The sequence below is a fragment of the Anser anser genome (assembly GCF_964211835.1).
Source record: "Anser anser genome assembly, chromosome: 6".
Lineage (NCBI taxonomy): Eukaryota > Metazoa > Chordata > Aves > Anseriformes > Anatidae > Anser > Anser anser.
The window spans coordinates 40,273,612-40,292,109 of NC_139726.1; the positions used below are offsets into that span (position 1 = coordinate 40,273,612).

Consider the following 18,498-nt stretch of genomic DNA (forward strand, 5'->3'; position numbering starts at 1 on the left):
AATATGTATGTAATATACTTCATGTGTTTTCTTTTTCTGAGGAAAGTACAGTGCAAGAGGAAGACAATATGAACATTTCATAACTGAAAAAATACTAGGTATGTAATCAGCAAGTGGACTTAAATTCAAAACATTCTGTAAGAGAAATAGTACACTTTTAATATTATGCTGCAGTTAAAAATGTGTATTATTTACATATATCGTATAAAATAACTCAGTATCTTCAAAGGAATAAGTTTGTCTTATCTCATGTGTTCTGGTCCCAGCATCCTACATTTAACAGTATATAATAATTTCAATGAAAGTTAGCAAGAAACATGTCATTGTAAGACAGAGACCTGGCAAACTGTAATATACTGAAAAGGAATGATTATCCCATGAAGTAGGTAATATTTCATTGTGCTAACTGTGAAGTAGGGCAGTAAATATTGTAAAGCATCACTTACTAGGGACTGAAACTAGGTGATGCATTATTCAACGCTTGTGAATGTAAAGCTCTATTTGGTATTGTTCAATATCAAGACTTCATAAAATCTTTTAGTTTCTATGGGATTTGAAAGTTCATTTTCAGAGGCTTTGTAATACTTGTAATATTTATAGAAGAAAACTAAATTTTATGAATCTAAATTTTCCAGAATATCAGTAAAAACTATCCATTAAAGAAGATAAGACCACCACAGAGGTGCTCGTAAAGGTTTAGTGTATTCGCCACATATATGACTTTCTGCAACACTGAGTGTTGAGAATACATGAATATAACAATATAGGTGGGAAGATGCAAGCCTGTGATGTCTTCTGAACATGAGTTTCATAACTGATGCTCCCTTTGTCTTAAGGGGAAATTCACTAGTTGCCTCTTTTTTACAGAAATCAAAATGCAGAGTCAGGCTGAAATAATAATAAACAACGAAGAAGCATCATTTTAAAATGTCCTACAGAGGGTGCATCCCATGTAACAACTAAAGTTACATAGTTCTTCAGTAACTCATGGATGAATATGCTTGCTCATCAGAGGAATCAGGACCCTCTCCTTCCCTTAAATCTCTGTACGCTACCGCTGGCATCAATCTGAAATACCTGAGTTTTATTGAGAGACTGCTCTATTCAAGTAGAGTTGAATAGTAGTGGTTGTTGTTTTTAAAAATAAGTGTAACAGTCACCTCTTATCTGAACAATGTCTAATCATCTGTCCTAAACTCAGGCTGGCGTGTGCGTGTTACTATGCTGAAGGACCCTGAACAGTTCAGGGAAGAAGAATCTGGCTGCAGTTTGTCATCCTCCCTTTGGTTCACAAGAGCATCTTCTTGTCCCTGCAATTCAGAATATGGAATATTCAGAATATGGAATATTCTTCAAGTTGGCTCCCTACAGTTCAAAATCCAGCACCTTACAGCATCATTACTTAAAACAAAGTCCTCCACTTTATGCCTTATAGATGCCTTCTAGTCTCTTCTGTCTCTTTCAGGTAAGAACTTTTTTTTTTTTAATATAAATAATACAACACATTGGAATTAATCAGGATAAAGTATTCCCGAGCCTCTACTTGAAAGTTTTCTAAAATAGCTGCAGAATTTCATTTAATTCAAACATTGTATTTACACATTCGGAACTCCCTGGGAAGCTCCTGTTTCGAGTTTGGCAACCCCGCTTCTGAAGGTTCCTCCCCCAACTGCCCCCTCTGTGTCCGCCCCGCGGCTGCGCGGCTCCGCCCCATCCTGCCGAGGGAGTCCCCAGCTGCCGCTGCAAGTTCCGAGGCTGGGATACGATGTCCTTGAAAGGAGCGGCAGGGTGTGGGGAGCTTATTTTCTATGTGAATGGCAGGAAGGTGAGTGCTGCTGGGAGGGAGAGTGGAGAAAGAGCGGTTGCTGTTCCAGAAGTAACCCTGAAGGGTGTGGGCACAAATAGGATCTGGTTTCCGCAGACTTATTCACAAGAGTATAACTGAATCCTCAGACGAAGCCTCTGGAATGCAAATCACTCGCCTAGTATCACTTTGGCTAGCTAACTTTCATGCATCTAGCAAGTGCTGTTAGAAGGGGAGAAGCGGCAGAGGAGGAGAAGTGGTTATTTGGTTTATGTGTCAAGGTTTTGGTAGCAGGGGGCTGCAGGGGTGGCATCTGTGAGAAGAGTCTATAAACTGCCCCATGTTAGATAAAAGAGCTAGTTTCAGCTGGCTCTAAAGGGACACACCTCTGGCCAGAGCTGAGCCAATAAGCGATGTTGTTTGCGCCTCTGTGAGAGCAGATTTAAGAAAGGGGAAATAACCTGCTGTGTAACAGCAGTTGGGAGAGCAAGGAGTGAGAACCAGCCCTGGAGGGCCGGAGGTGCTCCAGGTGCCAGAGCTGAAAATCCCCTGCGAATGGTGGAGAGGCCCAGCATGAAGCAGGCTGTCCCCCTGCAGCCCATGGTGTACCATAGCACAGCAGATTTCCTTGTTGCAGCCAATGGAGGAGCCCCTGGTGGAGCAGGTGGATGTTGCCTGGAGGAGGCTGCAGCCCGTGGAGAACCCACACGAGAGCAGGCTCTGGGCCAGAGCTTTAGCCCCTGGAGAGGAGCCCACGCAGGAGCAGGGGATCTGGGGGGATTTGCTGTCCATGGGGGACCCATGTTGGAACAGTTTGCTCCTGATGGATGGCCCCCATGGTACAGACCCATATGGGAGCATTTCTTAAAGAGCGTTTGCCTGTGGGAAGCCCATGAAGGATCAGTTCAGGAAGAATGGCATCCTGTGGGATGGACCCCATGTGGAGCAGGGGCGCAGAGAGTGACCGTGAAGGAGTGGTAGAGACAAAGTGCTACAGACTGCAGCACCCATTCCCCTTTGCCCTGTGCCACTTGGGGGGAGGAGGTAGAAGAGGGCAGATGAGAGGAAGGTGTTTTTAGTTTGTTTTCTTTGTTTCTCAGTTCTCTAGCTTGTTAGGAATGTCTCTAATCTCCCTGTACTGAGTCTGTTTTGCCCATGACAATAATTGGTAAGTGATCATCTCCCTGTCCTTATCTCAACCCTTGAGCCCTTTGCATCATATTTTCTCCCCCTTTCCCTTTGAGGAGGGGGAGTGAGAGAGTGGCTGTGGTGGAGTTCAGCTGCAGAGCAAGGTAAATCCACGATGTGGTTAAAACATTCCACAGCTCTGTTGAGTTAGGGGGGGGAAAAAACTCCAAAGTGAAGTGGACTTTAAACTGGCTATCAAATCTGGGTGGTGAGCAAACTAGTTTTTCATTTGTAGGTGCCTAGCTTCTCGTTTTCAATGGTTGTTGGAGAAGAGATGCACAGAGTCACACCAGCAAGTCAACAAGACTGAAGTGCCAAAATCTGGACTAACGGCCATCATAATGATAATACTGCAAGAGCAAAATTAAGCTTGTTATTGATTCAATGTAACTGGAAGGAAACAGCTGATTCTAAGCAGTGGAATAAACAATCCTCTAATGAAATAAGAATGTAGGCATTTCTGATGCTCTGTTGTTGGTCTATTAAGGCAAGCGCAAGTTTATGTAAATAAAACTGGATGAAAAGTGATTCCTGCTGATAGCGTTAGAGGCTTCCTCTAGTGTTCGTTCCAGTAGGTTAAAGTACCAGAGAGACTAAAATCTGCAAATCATTAATTCTTTGCTACCTTTATTGTAGCAAAGTTCTATCCCATTTTTATTTTTAGTATGGTTGAAGGTCAATTCCCTCAGCATAACCTTTCAAGTAAGCAGCATTTATTTTTAGTAGATCCTGGAAACGTATCTGTCTGAAGAATTTCTTACAAGTCCAAACTCTCCTGTGGGCATTGCAATAGGGGGTAGCTCTATGAGAGGAAACCAGAGAAGGACTTTTTTCTGGCTTTGTGGGAATGTAGCCTGTGCCCTGAATTTTGAAAAGTTTTGCTTTCTTAGTTAAAGAAAGGTTTTCATTTTTTTACTGCAGATAATAGAGAAAAATGCTGATCCTGAACAGATGCTGCTGTCTTATCTGCGAAAGAGACGTATCCTTTTCTTATTTTTTCTTGAAGTCACTCAGTTGAAAGTCTTATTCGAGCAAAATTCTCATAAATGATAATAAAAAGGTTATTTACGAGCTTAAAGAAGCTGTGACTTCCTTAAGATAAAACAACCATATTAAATGATGTCCTTCTTAAGCCAAATACTCTTCAGTGAGCTGCTGTATTTTTTTTTAGCCTAGTTTCCTAAACAAATAAGAGCTATGCCATTTGCACATAGTGATCTATGTGCATGTGTGTATTTATCTGTCTGTTTCTAAGAACCTTTTGGCTAGTGTGAATAAAACTTGACAGAGTAGGCATCTCCAAATTGTGTAAAAGTCTCTCTGTGGAAAGAGGAAAGACCTTGTGATAAGAGCCTAAGTCTGTTGGAATTTGGAAGTAATCTGTTAACTTCTTATGATAAGCATTCCAAACAGATTTCTAAACCTTAAAAACAAACAAAAACCAGGTCTTAACAGCAAGTAAATACAACAAGTATGTTTTTTAAAACAGGAGGAAAGAAAATAGATAAAGCAGAAGTTGAAAGAGCTAGAGCTTATACCCTGCCATTATTTTTTTTCCAAATTTCTCTCCTGTCTTGGTTTGTCCACATCTCAGTGGCCTCCTCTGTTGCTACAAATTCTGCGGCAGTTGCTCTGATCTTTTCCTCTATTTTTATTTGCCTTTTCCGAGGCTTGTTTATATGTCTGCTTTCAACTGTTAGCGATTTTCCAGAACCTGCTGTGCCACAGGCTTATTCCCAGTATTCATGAAGCTGTTGTTTACTGTTGAGTAACACATTATGTGTAGGGACTGTCAGCCAGGAACATGGACCAAATGTGAGAGCGCAGAATCTCCCCTGTTTGGCAGCTTCCTAGGCTGTCTCCTGAAACATATTACCAGAGAGCAAAATGACATATACCATACACTAGAGAATTCACACAACAGAATGTTTTTATAAACTTTAAATTTTTAAAAGAAAAACTTAAGTTGAAACATCTTCATTACTGGTCAGTCATAAGGAGGAGTCTGGTGAAGAATAGGTTGCTGTAGTTCTGGTAATTAGGAAATCAATCTTCATTAACTTGTAACAACTTCAAGCTCCATTGAGCTATAAAACATGGCTCCATACCAGTTCTATCACAAGAGTTGTACTTCATTCGTTAAAGCACATTTGTGAGTGAGATTATCTAGGTCCCATACATATTCTGCACTGACTTGCTCTGGCACCTTGAAAAATCATTTAACCTTACTGTATCTTTGTACTCTCCTTATAAAACAAGGATAAGATTAACTTGTTTTCTGGAGCTAGTTAGTGGTTTTACCCTACAATTTAAATGTCAACTTATTCCTGTATTCTGTTGCTTATGTCTGTATAATAGTGTGTCATTCTCTAAGATGTATCTGTACAACTGCGGCTGAGATCACTCAGCTAGCCAGACTTGAGATACTGATTCTTTTCACAGCAAACTTCCACACATAGCTAACTTAGCTAGGAGGACAGCTAATTTCTTAAACAGCCAAAAATGAATGGCAGGGAGCAAAAATATAGGTCAGAAATAACTTATGCTGATGCTGCCAAAATTTGTATAATCCAAAATGCCTGAGTATGAGGAAATTTAGTGTCTTCCAGTAATGTGTTTTATAATTGCAACATACAATATAATACTTCAGTAAGTATCCTGACTTTTTTTTTTTTAGGCTAAATGCCATAGAAATTGGCATATTAGACACTGTTAGTAACTATAAGGCCCAGTGTAAATTAGCAAATAAATAGAAGAGTAAGAAGGAAAGAAACTGTATCTTAAAATGTACTGGTTATATCTGACAGGTTAGGATATTAGTGAAAGGGCTCTGTAAAGCATTTTGCAGTGGAAAAAGTAGTAGAGCTTAATTAGGTGAGACCTTAAAACAATGTATGTGTGTCAGAGCATTATTTCAAGTGAAGAGTGCTAACCCCCACGTTGACAAACAACTTTTCACAACACATTGTTAAAAGCAAAGGCAGCTTGTTTCCCCCTCCATCATTCCCTGCTCCTGGCAGAAAGCTCTCTTCCTGCAACTTGTGCCAACTGTGATATTCCTCAGACCTCTCTGTGTACTAATTCCACTTGCTAGACCAGCAGAAAAGTGACCCAGGAAAAAACAGGGGGTAGCTATCAGCTGGATTAGTGACTCAGTCACTAATTAGCTCATCATTGATCAGCTCATGGAAGGGGCTGGTGAGAATAAGAATTGGTGCAAGAGGTCTTGGGTTTTTTCCAGTTACTTTTCCAGTGGCACTTCTGGGAAAACTTTGGATGTTCTTTGTACTTTGTACTGTTTGGATAACCAGTGTCCTGCTGGATATATAACTAGTTTGCCTGTTAGAAGTTTTTTCTTTTCATGTTTTCACTTGTAAAACTTTTTCACTTACTGTTTCTCACCCAAATTACTCCTTCAAAAGAATTCAGAATCGAGTTTCACTTTTCCTTGTGAACAGGATTTTGTTTGTTTTTCCTTATCTTCAATCTTATTTTCACTGAAAATTTTAATCCAGTATAAGAAAGAATCCAATATATATGCTATTGTACCTAACCAATTATATATTCCATAAAAGTTCAGGAAAAAAGATGGTCCTCAAGCTTTATAGAAGAATAAAGGCCAAGACTTTTTTTTTTTTCCCTAATGGTAGCACTTTCAGTCCGTCTTACAGGAACTAAGTATGGCTGTGGAGGAGGTGGCTGTGGTGCCTGTACGGTGATGATATCAACTTATGAGCCAGCTTCAAAGAAGATACGGTATCCTTAACAGAAAATTTGTAAAGCTTTATGCAAAATTTTATGACTGTAAATGTAGTTTCCAGGTATGAAACTTGAAAAACAAACAAACAAAAACATTTGTAATACATGTGTTTTTTAGTAAAAGAATCCAGAAGGAAGAGCCGCTTTAATCTAAAGAAGGGCATGGTTTAAAAAAAAAATCAACTGTTCGTTCAGCTATAAATTTGTTGAAATGCTTAATTTGCTAATACAACCTGACAGCTGCAGTGAGGAGTTTTCTCTTTAGGAAGCATTAATTTAACATCCTTTGTGGTGATCACAGGAACATAGCTTCTCCCTGCAGTTCTGTCATATAAGTAGTGGGAGAACAGGGCAGCCAGAAGCATGAGTTGGATCAGCCCAGCCCTCTAATGCTTAACTCCCTGTCTTCCCCCAAAAGAGATTTTGAAACTCAAAAACAGTTTTGTTAAACTAAAAGCAGGAATAAATTACATTTAAATTGAAAAAACTTAGTCAAATTGTTAAATAGTAACTGTCATTGTCAACGGAGTATCTTTTCAGGTGTGTGTGGGGGGGAGGATATCAAAATGTTCTAGTTGTTCCTTTAGACAATTGCATTATGTTGGAGTACAATGCAAATGAAATGTTTAATGTTATTTTAAGTGTTAAAAGAATTATAATGATGCTACCAAAAAGAAACATTTCAGCTAAAGTAAAACAAAACATTTTATTGTTAATGACAAAAAGCTTTACAGAATTTTCATTTTGGTACATTGTTCCTGTTTAGAATGATTTTTATTTTTATTTTTTTTACATTAGAATTTCATTTGGATCAGAAACTTGGATTTCAAATTATCAGCAATAATTTTTTTCTTCTTTCAGAGGACTACACCAACTCTCCCTTCCCCACCTTCTTCATCCAAAACACACTTGAAAGGTTGATTGTGGGCAGGAGAAATGAGAGGGCAATTAGAAAAGACTGAAGTATTAGGGAAGATGTAAATTCTCCAGAACTGTCAATATTATGTCCTTGTAGGTACAGTCTTTGTACTGGGGACAAGAAACACAGCCAGTAAGTAATCTCTTCTATAGCGCTTACTCTCTTGTCATTCCAAATGATAGTAATGACTGCTTTGTAAGTATAAACTAAGTCTTACTTTACCACAAAATAATATTCAGATGTGTTTTAAGTTCTTTATTCCCCTTAATGTTCCAAAGACACTACTCAGCAAATGCATGCTTGCTTCCTATTTGCTCCTTGTATGGTGTGGCAGTCACCACAGTGGAAGGTGTTGGAAGTACAAAAAGCAGGGTTCATCCAGTTCAGGTAAGAATGCATTGTCATTGTGTAAGAAGATTATTGATTTCTTCCTTTGTATGGGCTGGCTTGAGTGGCAGTGCATGGGAATCAGGGCATGGGTATTTCATATGTTGCTTATTCCCCCTGATAAATGATAACAGAAGACAACATGAGTTTCTGATGGTTGGTTGATCAAGACTGATGATGTGTAGCTCATGATGGACCTTGCAGTAATACTGACACCCTGATCAAATAGTTGGTACATAATAATTGTTGCAGTGAATCAGGCTTACCATTCCATTTGAGGTAATGACACATCTTGGACAATGCCCTTTAGCTGATGTTTTAGTATGGAAGCAAAAAAGGCAAAAGCCCACTGAAGGTTAATTAGCTTCCTTGGTGATGTGTGTTAGGCTTTCATGCCCAGAATAATTACTCTTATTTGGAGCTTAAATTGCTTTCCTTAAGAAGTCTGATTTACCATCAAGAAAGCATTTAGTATGGGTTTCCTATATGTGAGAGAGTTTATTAGAAAGGTGAAGTACATTGAAAGGAGTGCCATTTGTGGTGTTATATTTCAGGAAAGGCTTGCCAAGTGCCATGGCTCCCAGTGTGGTTTCTGTACCCCTGGAATGGTGATGTCCATATACACATTACTAAGAAACTACCCAGAACCAACTTCAGAGCAGATGACTGCAGCTTTGGCTGGTAAATATTGCCACTTTTAATTTGTAGGTATGTCATTGAACCATTTTCTTCTGATACTTTGCATATACGAGCGCAAGTCTGTGTGGGTAAACATGCATGTGTGTACTCTAAATTGCGCTTCCCAGCAGAGTTGCTACTGGACACTGACATTTTATTTCCTGTCATTCTTTTATCGTGGAATATGAATCATGGAGCTGTGGATTGCTCAGGGACAGGTGTTCAAAATATCCTCATATGCATCTTCTGAAGTGTTTTAAATCAGATGTGCAAAAATGACAGTACACTGGAGAAGAAGCTGCCTCTGAAAGTTTCTGAGATACTATTACATCTGGAGTTGAGAATGTCATAAACCTCACAGGAAGAGGGTCCCTTTGTGGTAGGGATAAAACAGTCAAATAAGGTAGAGACGTATGCAGGCCATCTTTACTAAGGGCAAATGTGAACATTTTTTGCAGGTAAAATATGTTTTCAATTATGCTGTAGAGTTATAATGGACTCAGACATTTCATGTTACTATGAGATGAACTAGATGGAGGTATAATGCTAAGCTTCACTATTAAAAATAGGTTGGAGGAAAGGAAAAACATTTTGAGTGGGTATAATCTGTTGTCTCCTGTTTGCTAAGATGTAGTCACTGTTCTTTCTAGTGCAGCTCTCAAGTATCTCATATTCCCCTGGAAACAACAGCCTTTTCTCTTGGGAGCTGCAGGGTCTTAAGTCTAGTGACACAGTGATCTTTTTATGTCTTTCGGAGACCAAAAACTTTATTTTCAGCCTCAAAGATCCAAACCTCATATAAAAGCATTTTACTCCCACATCATTAGAACAAAGGCTTTTTTTTATTGATTTCCTTTTTTTTTTTTTTCAGGAAACTTGTGCCGTTGTACTGGATATAGGCCAATCCTAGATGCCTGTAAAACCTTTTGTAAGGTGAGGAGTAGTGATTATAGAAGTTTTATCATAACTTTGTTGTGATTATTAGTACTCTCTTAAAGTACAAATAGATTGTGCCTATTAGCACTTTCAGTATGTTTATGAACTAATGTTTTAGTTCATATGTTCCTATGGACATGGTGTATGAGGAGTATGAATTATTATGAAATATGGCATTTAGATTAGAAATTTAGACAGATTGCCCAGAGAAGCTGTGGATGCCCCATCCCTGGAAGTGTTTAAGGCCAGGTTGGATGGGACTTTGGGCAGCCTGATCTAGTGGAAGGTGTCCCTGTCCATGGCAGGGGGGTTGGAATTAGATGATCTTTAAGGTCCCTTCCAACCCAAACTGTTTTATGGTTCTTATATACAGGCCATGAAGATTTTTAATAAGACCATGTATTTTTCCTCTGTTAAGAGATGCAGGTCAGAATCACAGAATCATCTAGGTTGGAAGAGACCTCCAAGATCACCCAGTCCAACCTCTCACCTAACACTAACAAGTCCTCCACTAAACCATATCACTAAGTGCTACATCTAAACGTCTCTTGAAGACCTCCAGGGATGGTGACTCAACCACTTCCGTGGGCAGCCTATTCCAGTGCCTAACAACCCTTTCAGTAAAGAAGTTCTTCCTAATATCCAACCTAAACCTTCCCTGGCGCAACTTTAACCCATTCCCCCTCGTCCTGTCACCAGGCACGTGGGAGAATAGACCAAACCCCACCTTGCTGCAGCCTCCTTTCAGGTACCTGTAGAGTGTGATAAGGTCTCCCCTGAGCCTCCTCTTCTCCAGGCTAAACAATCCTAGCTCCCTCAGCCGCCCCTCGTAAGACTTGTTCTCCAGACCCCTCACCAGCCTCGTCGCCCTTCTGTGGACTCGCTCAAGCACCTCGATGTCCTTCTTGTAGCGAGGGGCCCACAACTGAACACAGTACTCGAGGTGCAGCCTCACCAGAGCCGAGTACAGGGGGACAATCACTTCCCTAGACCTGCTGGCCACGCTGCTTCTTATACAAGCCAGGATGCTGTTGGCCTTCTTGGCCACCTGAGCACACTGCTGGCTCATATTCAGCTGCCTATCAACCAATACTCCCAGGTCCTTCTCTGCCAGGCAGCTTTCCAGCCACTCATCTCCCAGCCTGTAGCGCTGCTTGGGGTTGTTGTGCCCCAGGTGCAGGACCCGGCACTTGGCCTTGTTGAACCTCATACAGTTGGCCTCAGCCCACTGGTCCAGCCTATCCAGATCCTCCTGCAGAGCCTTCCTACCCTCGAGCAGATCGACACACCCACCTAACTTGGTGTTGTCTGCAAACTTACTGAGGGTGCACTCGATCCCCCCATCCAGGTCATCGATAAAGATATTAAAGAGAAATAAAAAGAACCTCTGTTGCCCTGAGAAGGGAGTCACCTACAACAATCACCCTTCTTTCTTTCTTAGTGGAGGCAGTCCTGAGGCGTGGAGTCAACTTCCTTGCCTTAGGCATCCTCCTGGGTAGACTGTTAAACTCATCCTCACCCACCAGTCTCTCAAGCTCCAGGCCTCAAACCTGTTGTGTAAGGGCACCTGGGAAGGCTTAGCCGGTAGGGAGAGGAGTTGCCTGCGACGTCAAGCAGGGACCTGTTTCCATTCCTCCTCATCTCCTGGGTCCCCTCCCTCTGCTCGGCAGAGGGTTTGGGGTGTCTGACCTCAGTGCCTTTCCTTCAGGCCTTGCAGGGAGTTGCTCCACCTGTCTATCTCCCACTCACACTCCCTGATGATGAATAAGGTGTCTAGTGGCCTAGCTTGTTTATTTAAATAAAAAAAAAAAAAAAGGAACTTGGGAACTTGGTGTCTAGCATGGATTATGAAGGGTAATCCAAAGTAACTACATGTATTTTATCATGGGTCGATACTGGCATAAATAACATGTCAGAGACCTGCAATGAAAGAAATGGGAGACTGAACTGTGGACAGAAGAAATAATGTTGAATGTGTGTTCTCACAAGGTCCACCAAATTTCATATAACATGAAATATTTTATATTAAGGACTTCAACATCACAAGATTTTAAGATATTTTTGGATATTGTTTCTTTTACACACAAATCCTTCCGATGCAGTTAATTATTAAATGTTATCCAGAACTTCATTGAAATGTAAGGAGAGACTCTTAATGGCTCAAGCAGTCTTTAACTTAGTGCCAGTCTGGGCACTATTTTACTGATAGAATGTTCCTACTTTAGGAATCTGTTTGTTGTCAAAGTAAAGCAAGTGGAAAGTGTTGCTTGGATCACGAAGAGGATTTGTTTGACAAGGAAGAGAAGGTAGGATTTTAAGTATTTTAACTGTACTAGTTGGATATAAAAACTTACAGAAAAAAGTCTTGCATTGTGTATTTATTGTAACTATTCAAGATATAGGCATATTCTATTTATACCCTCCACCTTATTCACCTTCCATAATATTACAGTTGTTATGTATAAAATCGGATATTTTATTATTCCTCACAAGAAATTTGGAAATATTTCTAAAAATCAAGGCTTATATGTGTATTTTTTTATGAGAAGGAGATGATGTAGCAATCATTGCATTATGCAAAAAATCAGGGCATATGTGGAACTGTCTAAAACCAACAAGTGATGATCTGAATGTAACCATTGATCTCTTCAGAATTTAACCGTTGGCTTGAATCCAATAAACTGCTATGTTCCTAAAAAATAAGTCATGATTGTAGTGTTATAAGAAACCTTTTATTCATGTATGTTTGACTTCGTTCTCAATTTTCTTTCAATAATATCTGATCTGCTTCTCTGCCTTTTGGATTCTGTAGGTTGGCATGAAACCAGCTACTTTCTTACAGTAGGACACCAGGAAGCCTGTAGTTAGTCTTTCAGTTACTTGCCTCTATACATGCTAATACGCACATTTATGTTAGGAGTAAACTTTGAGAAACTGTTATGACCACTTCCTTCACCTGCAGCTTCAAATGAAGCATGGTAATTTAGCACAAAATCCGAAAGATAATGGAATTGCTGATTTTGTACTGGCTTCAGTGGGACCATTACAGGTTTTTTTTTGGTTTTGTTTTGTGTGGAAATAAGAATGAGAGAAAAAAATAGATCGTGTCTTTGCTTGTTTCCTGTCGTTTTAAGGTTTCCACCAGACTATTTTCACCAGATGAATTCCAGCCCTTAGATCCCACTCAGGAGCTTATATTTCCTCCAGAACTAATGGTAATTTTTGCTACTTACAGACTACTCTTCAGTTCTGTCTTTTCCTTCATTGTAGTCCATAGTTCAGAACTCATTCTGACGTCCTGCTTAGCAGTGATTCATCAGAAAAATATGTCATATCATTCTGGATTGATTTTTAATGTTATTTTTTCCCCCAGTGATCTCATTGAATAATCACATACAAAAAATCGTATCGGGAAGCTGCAGAATTAAGCATTAGGTGAGAAGACAAAGTAACCTAAAGGGAGTGTTCAGTGCAGCACCTGAATGTACAAATGCTTCCTAGTAAACTGGCAAATACTTTTTATCTAACATTGGCAAAATATTACATTTTCCCCATTTTGTGGCTTAATAGTTTTGCTGGTCTTCTCTATCAAAAGTCAGCCTTAAATGGCTAGCCAGTCTGGGGAGTGTTTAGCTCCAGTGATTCAAGTGGGGCAAAGATATAAGCAGCTGAAATAAGGACACTGGAATAGAAATTGTCAGTAATCCTTGATTATTGAGAGCAGTATATGCCCTAGAAAAACTAAAAGCTGCTTCCTTTGCATTATTGTCAAGGTATAGATTCAAAGCCAAATTCTCTATAGCTAGCTGTCTGCTTACAGAGAAAAGTTGAGAACTGTGAGATAGGTGTTCCTGCCTATGTATTTGTACCTACACCAGTTCACAAGGTTTTTCCAACTGATCAGTAAACAGTGCTAAAACATCCAGACACATCCATGTGTTTACATAAAGGAATGTGGCTGCTGGTGTCACTGGTGACCTCCAAACAAAGGGTGCAAACACCTCCCTAAGTATTTTTAATTACTTTTTTATTAATTTCAGCAATTGCATGATCTACTTGAACTTTTGTTTATCTGTGGGCTATTTATTATATTTATGATCAGTCTGGTCTATCAGCCCATTGGACTTACAGTCAAAATTTAAAAAAATAACCAATGTGCAAAAGACCAGCCTAACAGTCCCCCTTCTGTGCATTTTTGAAGGATTAAGTAGAATTACCATATTTTAAGAACTTCTTTTTACTTCCAGTCTAATGTCATGTCTGTTAGACCCTGCCACCTGTCTCTGTGTCTAAATATGTAAATCTGCTATATTTCTCCATCAGAGAATGGCTGAAAATCAACCAAAAAGAACTCTGTTTTTTCACGGGGAACGAATGACATGGATTTCTCCTGTAAATTTAGATGAATTACTAGATCTGAAAGCTGCCTACCCCAAAGCACCTCTAGTTGTTGGGAACACCAATGTGGGTATGTATGATCTGAATGTCTTCTGTTGCCATTGTTTCAGCCTCCATGGGAGGAGTGGGACTATGTTTGTCATTCATTATATGTTTTTATCTGTAAGCTTAGGCTCCTCTATGTTGGAACTGCAGTTATGGAATAAGCATTTATGTCTGTGCCTTCCCATTTGGTAGGACCTGAGATGAAATTTGGAGGCATGTTCCATCCAGTTGTTATTTCTCCAGCAAGAATCCCGGATCTGAATGTGGTGAAGTGCACGGGTGATGGTCAGTAGACTTCTCTTTGTTTCAGACATGGGAGATTCCTCTGCAGTAGGGGATGCTACTCCATTCCATCATGCTGAAGGTGTGAAGTGCTGTACAATGATCTTGGCTCTCCAGTCATGCCTAAGCATGCTTGGCTGTTTCCTGGATCAAGGTGGCTGTCTGTAGCCACTGTCCCAGCACATAGTACAGTTTTATACCATGTTATGTTGCATAGCATAGAGAACCACAGAATGTTAACAACTTTGTACAATTGTCTACATTAGAAAAAAAAGTCTGTGATTCAACTGGGATAGCTAATTCGCATTAAATAATCTTGTTCTCAAACATAACAGCATTAATTATTACAAATTAATACCCTTGTACCTCAATTTATATGTTTAAGATCAGTACAGTGATTTTTTTCATATTGAAGGTAAACTAGGTTTTAGCTTTAAAATAAGTTCTATTTAATTTTGAAATAGCAACTAAAAATAGATTTTAAACTTCCTATAATAGCATAAATTAATTAAATATAAATTACATTGTGCATATTTACTGCTTAAGTTTTAAGGAAAATCAGGCCCTGTATCTGATGAAGGATACTTACTACATGCCTGAAGCCACATTTTTGAAGTGGGAAACTGTATTTGACGTTACTGTCATTGCATCTAGAACATCTTCTTCAGTTTGGTTCAGTCAGCCAGTTCCAGCCAACGATTAGTTTGTTCTTAGCTGAAAAATGGTTGGTAATTTAGAAGAAGCATGGAGAATGTTTATGGTTTCTTTTATTCTACAAATAATATCTAGTCATTGGAGTGTAAGGCTTATTCTAACACGAGAGAGATTCGGTTTAGTTTGCCAACCAGGAAGAGTATTTCCTCTCTTTAATTAGATTTCAATGCAGAGCATGTTTTGATTAAATTTTTATTTAAATACACAATTTTTAATATAGTTTTACTTAATAAAATCCAGTGAAAATTATTTCTCTTTTGAGTTATATTTTTAATTGAATTCAAGTTGGGAACTATAGGCCTGTCAGTTTGACCTCAGTGCCAGGAAAGCTCATGGAGCAGATTATCTTGAGGGTCATCACACGGCACTTGCAGGGCGAGCAGGCGATCAGGCCCAGTCAGCATGGGTTTATGAAAGGCAGGTCCTGCTTGACGAACCTGATCTCCTTCTATGACCAAGTGACGCGCTTGGTGGATGAGGGAAAGGCTGTGGATGTGGTTTACCTTGACCTCAGTAAGGCTTTTGACACCGTTCCCCACAACATTCTCCTCAAGAAACTGGCTGCTCGGGGCTTGGACTGGCGTACGCTTCGCTGGGTTAGAAACTGGCTGGATAGCCGGGCCCAGAGAGTTGTGGTGAATGGAGTCAAATCTGGTTGGAGGCCGGTCACTAGTGGTGTCCCCCAGGGCTCGGTACTGGGGCCGGTCCTCTTTAATATCTTTATCGATGATCTGGATGAGGGCGTCCAGTGCACCCTCAGTAAGTTTGCAGATGACACCAAGCTAAGTGCGTGTGTCGATCTGCTCGAGGGCAGGAAGGCTCTGCAGGAGGATCTGGATAGGCTGGAGCGATGGGCTGAGGTCAACTGTATGAAGTTCAACAAGGCCAAGTGCCAGGTCCTGCATCTGGGGCACAACAACCCCAAGCAGAGCTACAGGCTGGGAGATGAGTGGCTGGAAAGCTGCCTGGCCGAGAGGGACCTGGGAGTATTGGTTGATAGTCGGCTGAATATGAGCCAGCAGTGTGCCCAGGTGGCCAAGAAGGCCAACAGCATCCTGGCCTGTATAAGAAGCAGTGTGGCCAGCAGGTCGAGGGAAGTGATTGTGCCCCTGTACTCGGCTCTGGTGAGGCCGCACCTCGAGTACTGTGTTCAGTTGTGGGCCCCTCGCTACAGGAAGGACATGGACGTGCTCGAGCGAGTCCAGAGAAGGGCGACCAAGCTGGTGAGGGGTCTGGAGAACAAGTCTTACGAGGAGTGGCTGAGGGAGCTGGGCTTGTTCAGCCTGAAGAAGAGGAGGCTCAGGGGTGATCTTATCGCTCTCTACAGTTACCTTAAAGGAGGCTGTAGCGAGGTTGGAGTTGTAGCGAGGTTGTAGGAGTTGGTCTGTTCTCCTACATGCCTGGTGACAGGACGAGGGGGAATGGGCGAAAGTTGCGACAGGGGAGTTTTAGGTTGGATGTTAGGAAGTACTTCTTTACCGAAAGGGTTATTAAGCATTGGAACGGGCGGCCAAGGGGGGTGGTGGAGTCAGCATCCCTGGAGGTCTTTAAAAGACGTTTAGATGTAGAGCTTAGCGATATGGTTTAGTGGAGTACTTAGTGTTAGGTCGGAGGTTGGACTCGATGATCTTGAGGTCTCTTCCAACCTAGAAATCTGTGATACTGTGATACAAGTTTCCATTCAGAAAATTCACACATTACATAAATGAAACCCATTAATAATTTTGAATTAAAAGTTTCTTTTTACCATTTTATAGTATTGAAAAATTTAAAAAGTATAGTCTTAATATAAAAATTTATCACTAATCTTTCTAGTGGGGGAAAAATACCGTATTCAGTGTTAGCATTACTTACTTTGTTGCAAATGCTACATTAGAAGAATAACTAGAATGTAAATAGTGTTTAAAATAGGAAGAGCCCATTGAAGCTGCCTCAACTTTGGATGAAACTTCACACAAACACTTTGACAAATTTGGTGCAAGTGAAGCAGCTGGAAGCAGACAACAGAGTTCCTTCCCTTTTTGTACACATGTTGAGCCATTAGCTCAACTTCATAATTTCATGAAACTTTACCCTCAGTCTCCTGAATTGAAAGGTCACAGTTCCTTTAATATGCAAAGGCCCTTCACCTTACATCTACCTGTATTGCACATGAACAGTCCTAACTCTACAGTCTGAACATAGTTTAAAACCCAGACAATAAAGCAATGCTCACATTACACTTTCGTAATATTTTGGTTACAGGATTAACTCTAGGAGCTGCCTGCAGCCTGTCTCTAGTTAAAGACATCTTGAGAAATGCAATCTCAAAGTTACCTGAGGAGAAGACAAAGATTTTCCGTGCTGTCTTGAAGCAATTAAGAACACTGGGTGGAGAACAGATAAGAAATGTTGCTGTATGTTGTCTGTCAATTAAAATGCCAATTGCATGTTGAACAAAACTATGTTGAATTGCTTCTGACCACATGTACAACTTGCATCTTTAATTGTCTTTAGTTGTTAATTTTCTATCAGTGCATCTTTTTGAGCTTTTAATATGCATAAACATGTGTATAATCTTATTTATAATGACAGAACATGAAAATGTGAAGGCAGTGAAGAGAGGTGAGAATTTTTTTTTTCCCTAAGTCTTTAGGTGGAAACATTATAAGTCGAAAATCAACCTCAGACTTGAATCCTATTCTGGCAGCTAGCAACTGTATGCTTAATCTGGCTTTAAAAGGTAAGAGGAGATATCTTTTCTCTGTACTAGTGTCAGAGGTGCAGGATGCTACTGTATGGGGTGCAGGGGTGACTGGTGAGTGCTTGTTAAGGAACCCTTTTCCCACTCACATAGAAGATCATGTCTGCAAGAGAAGCAATTTGCTAAGTAAGAACATGTCAAAGATTCTCATGTCAAAGTAAGCATTCAGACCATCCAGATCATATGTACTTCTGTGGGCAGTGAATTGCCGAAAGCATTCATAAAACCTGGTAATCTGAGTTGTCTGTATACTACTTCCCCACCCCTCTGATAGGTAGTTTTCTCTTTAACTGATACTTGGCCCTGGTTTTTAAATTACCCTCTGGCCCTGACAGGAACTGTAGTTTCTTGTTCCTCACATGTACTTCCAATAAATACAGGAGCCACTAGTCCAGCACTTTTTTCCATGCCTATTTCTTCATTTTCTTTCCATCACTCGATACTCCCCTCAGATAGCTCCATTCCTTGTGTGCTACTTTACCATTGGAAGGGTGATGAAATATTGGTAGACTCGGCTGTCTGGTGGCTTGAAACTGCATGCTGTCCTCCTTTCCAGATGTCTTACGTCCTATTTTTGATTCTATGATTCTAAAACCTATTCTTGCCCTTGATCCAGAGTGTATGTTACCATTTCAGACCATGTAA

General features: G+C 40.3%; 2 protein-coding genes across 9 annotated transcripts in view; both read left to right on the plus strand.

The window, feature by feature from the left end:
• The window catches only part of SGO2 (shugoshin 2), a 30,723-nt gene extending 29,719 nt beyond the window's left edge, over positions 1–1,004 (plus strand). For all 5 annotated transcript variants that reach the window (XM_083842546.1, XM_083842549.1, XM_083842547.1 and 2 more), the window contains 2 exons: positions 42–98; positions 868–1,004. The gene's annotated coding sequence lies outside the window, so the exon portion shown is untranslated. The remainder of the gene's footprint in view (positions 1–41; positions 99–867) is intronic.
• A 322-nt stretch (positions 1,005–1,326) lies between these two features.
• The window catches only part of AOX1 (aldehyde oxidase 1), a 50,300-nt gene continuing 33,128 nt past the window's right edge, over positions 1,327–18,498 (plus strand). For 3 of the 4 annotated variants that reach the window (XM_083842539.1, XM_083842540.1, XM_083842538.1), the window contains exons 1-12: positions 1,669–1,825; positions 3,914–3,971; positions 6,652–6,748; positions 7,949–8,057; positions 8,612–8,738; positions 9,607–9,668; positions 11,897–11,977; positions 12,806–12,886; positions 13,995–14,139; positions 14,307–14,399; positions 17,355–17,506; positions 17,739–17,832. In XM_083842539.1, coding sequence (XP_083698665.1) covers positions 1,766–1,825; positions 3,914–3,971; positions 6,652–6,748; positions 7,949–8,057; positions 8,612–8,738; positions 9,607–9,668; positions 11,897–11,977; positions 12,806–12,886; positions 13,995–14,139; positions 14,307–14,399; positions 17,355–17,506; positions 17,739–17,832 — 1,159 coding nt within the window. In that variant the 5' untranslated portion in view covers positions 1,669–1,765. Of the gene's footprint in view, positions 1,466–1,668; positions 1,826–3,913; positions 3,972–6,651; positions 6,749–7,948; positions 8,058–8,611; positions 8,739–9,606; positions 9,669–11,896; positions 11,978–12,805; positions 12,887–13,994; positions 14,140–14,306; positions 14,400–17,354; positions 17,507–17,738; positions 17,833–18,498 lie in introns of those variants that run through there. The other variant, XM_083842541.1, reaches the window with a different exon arrangement.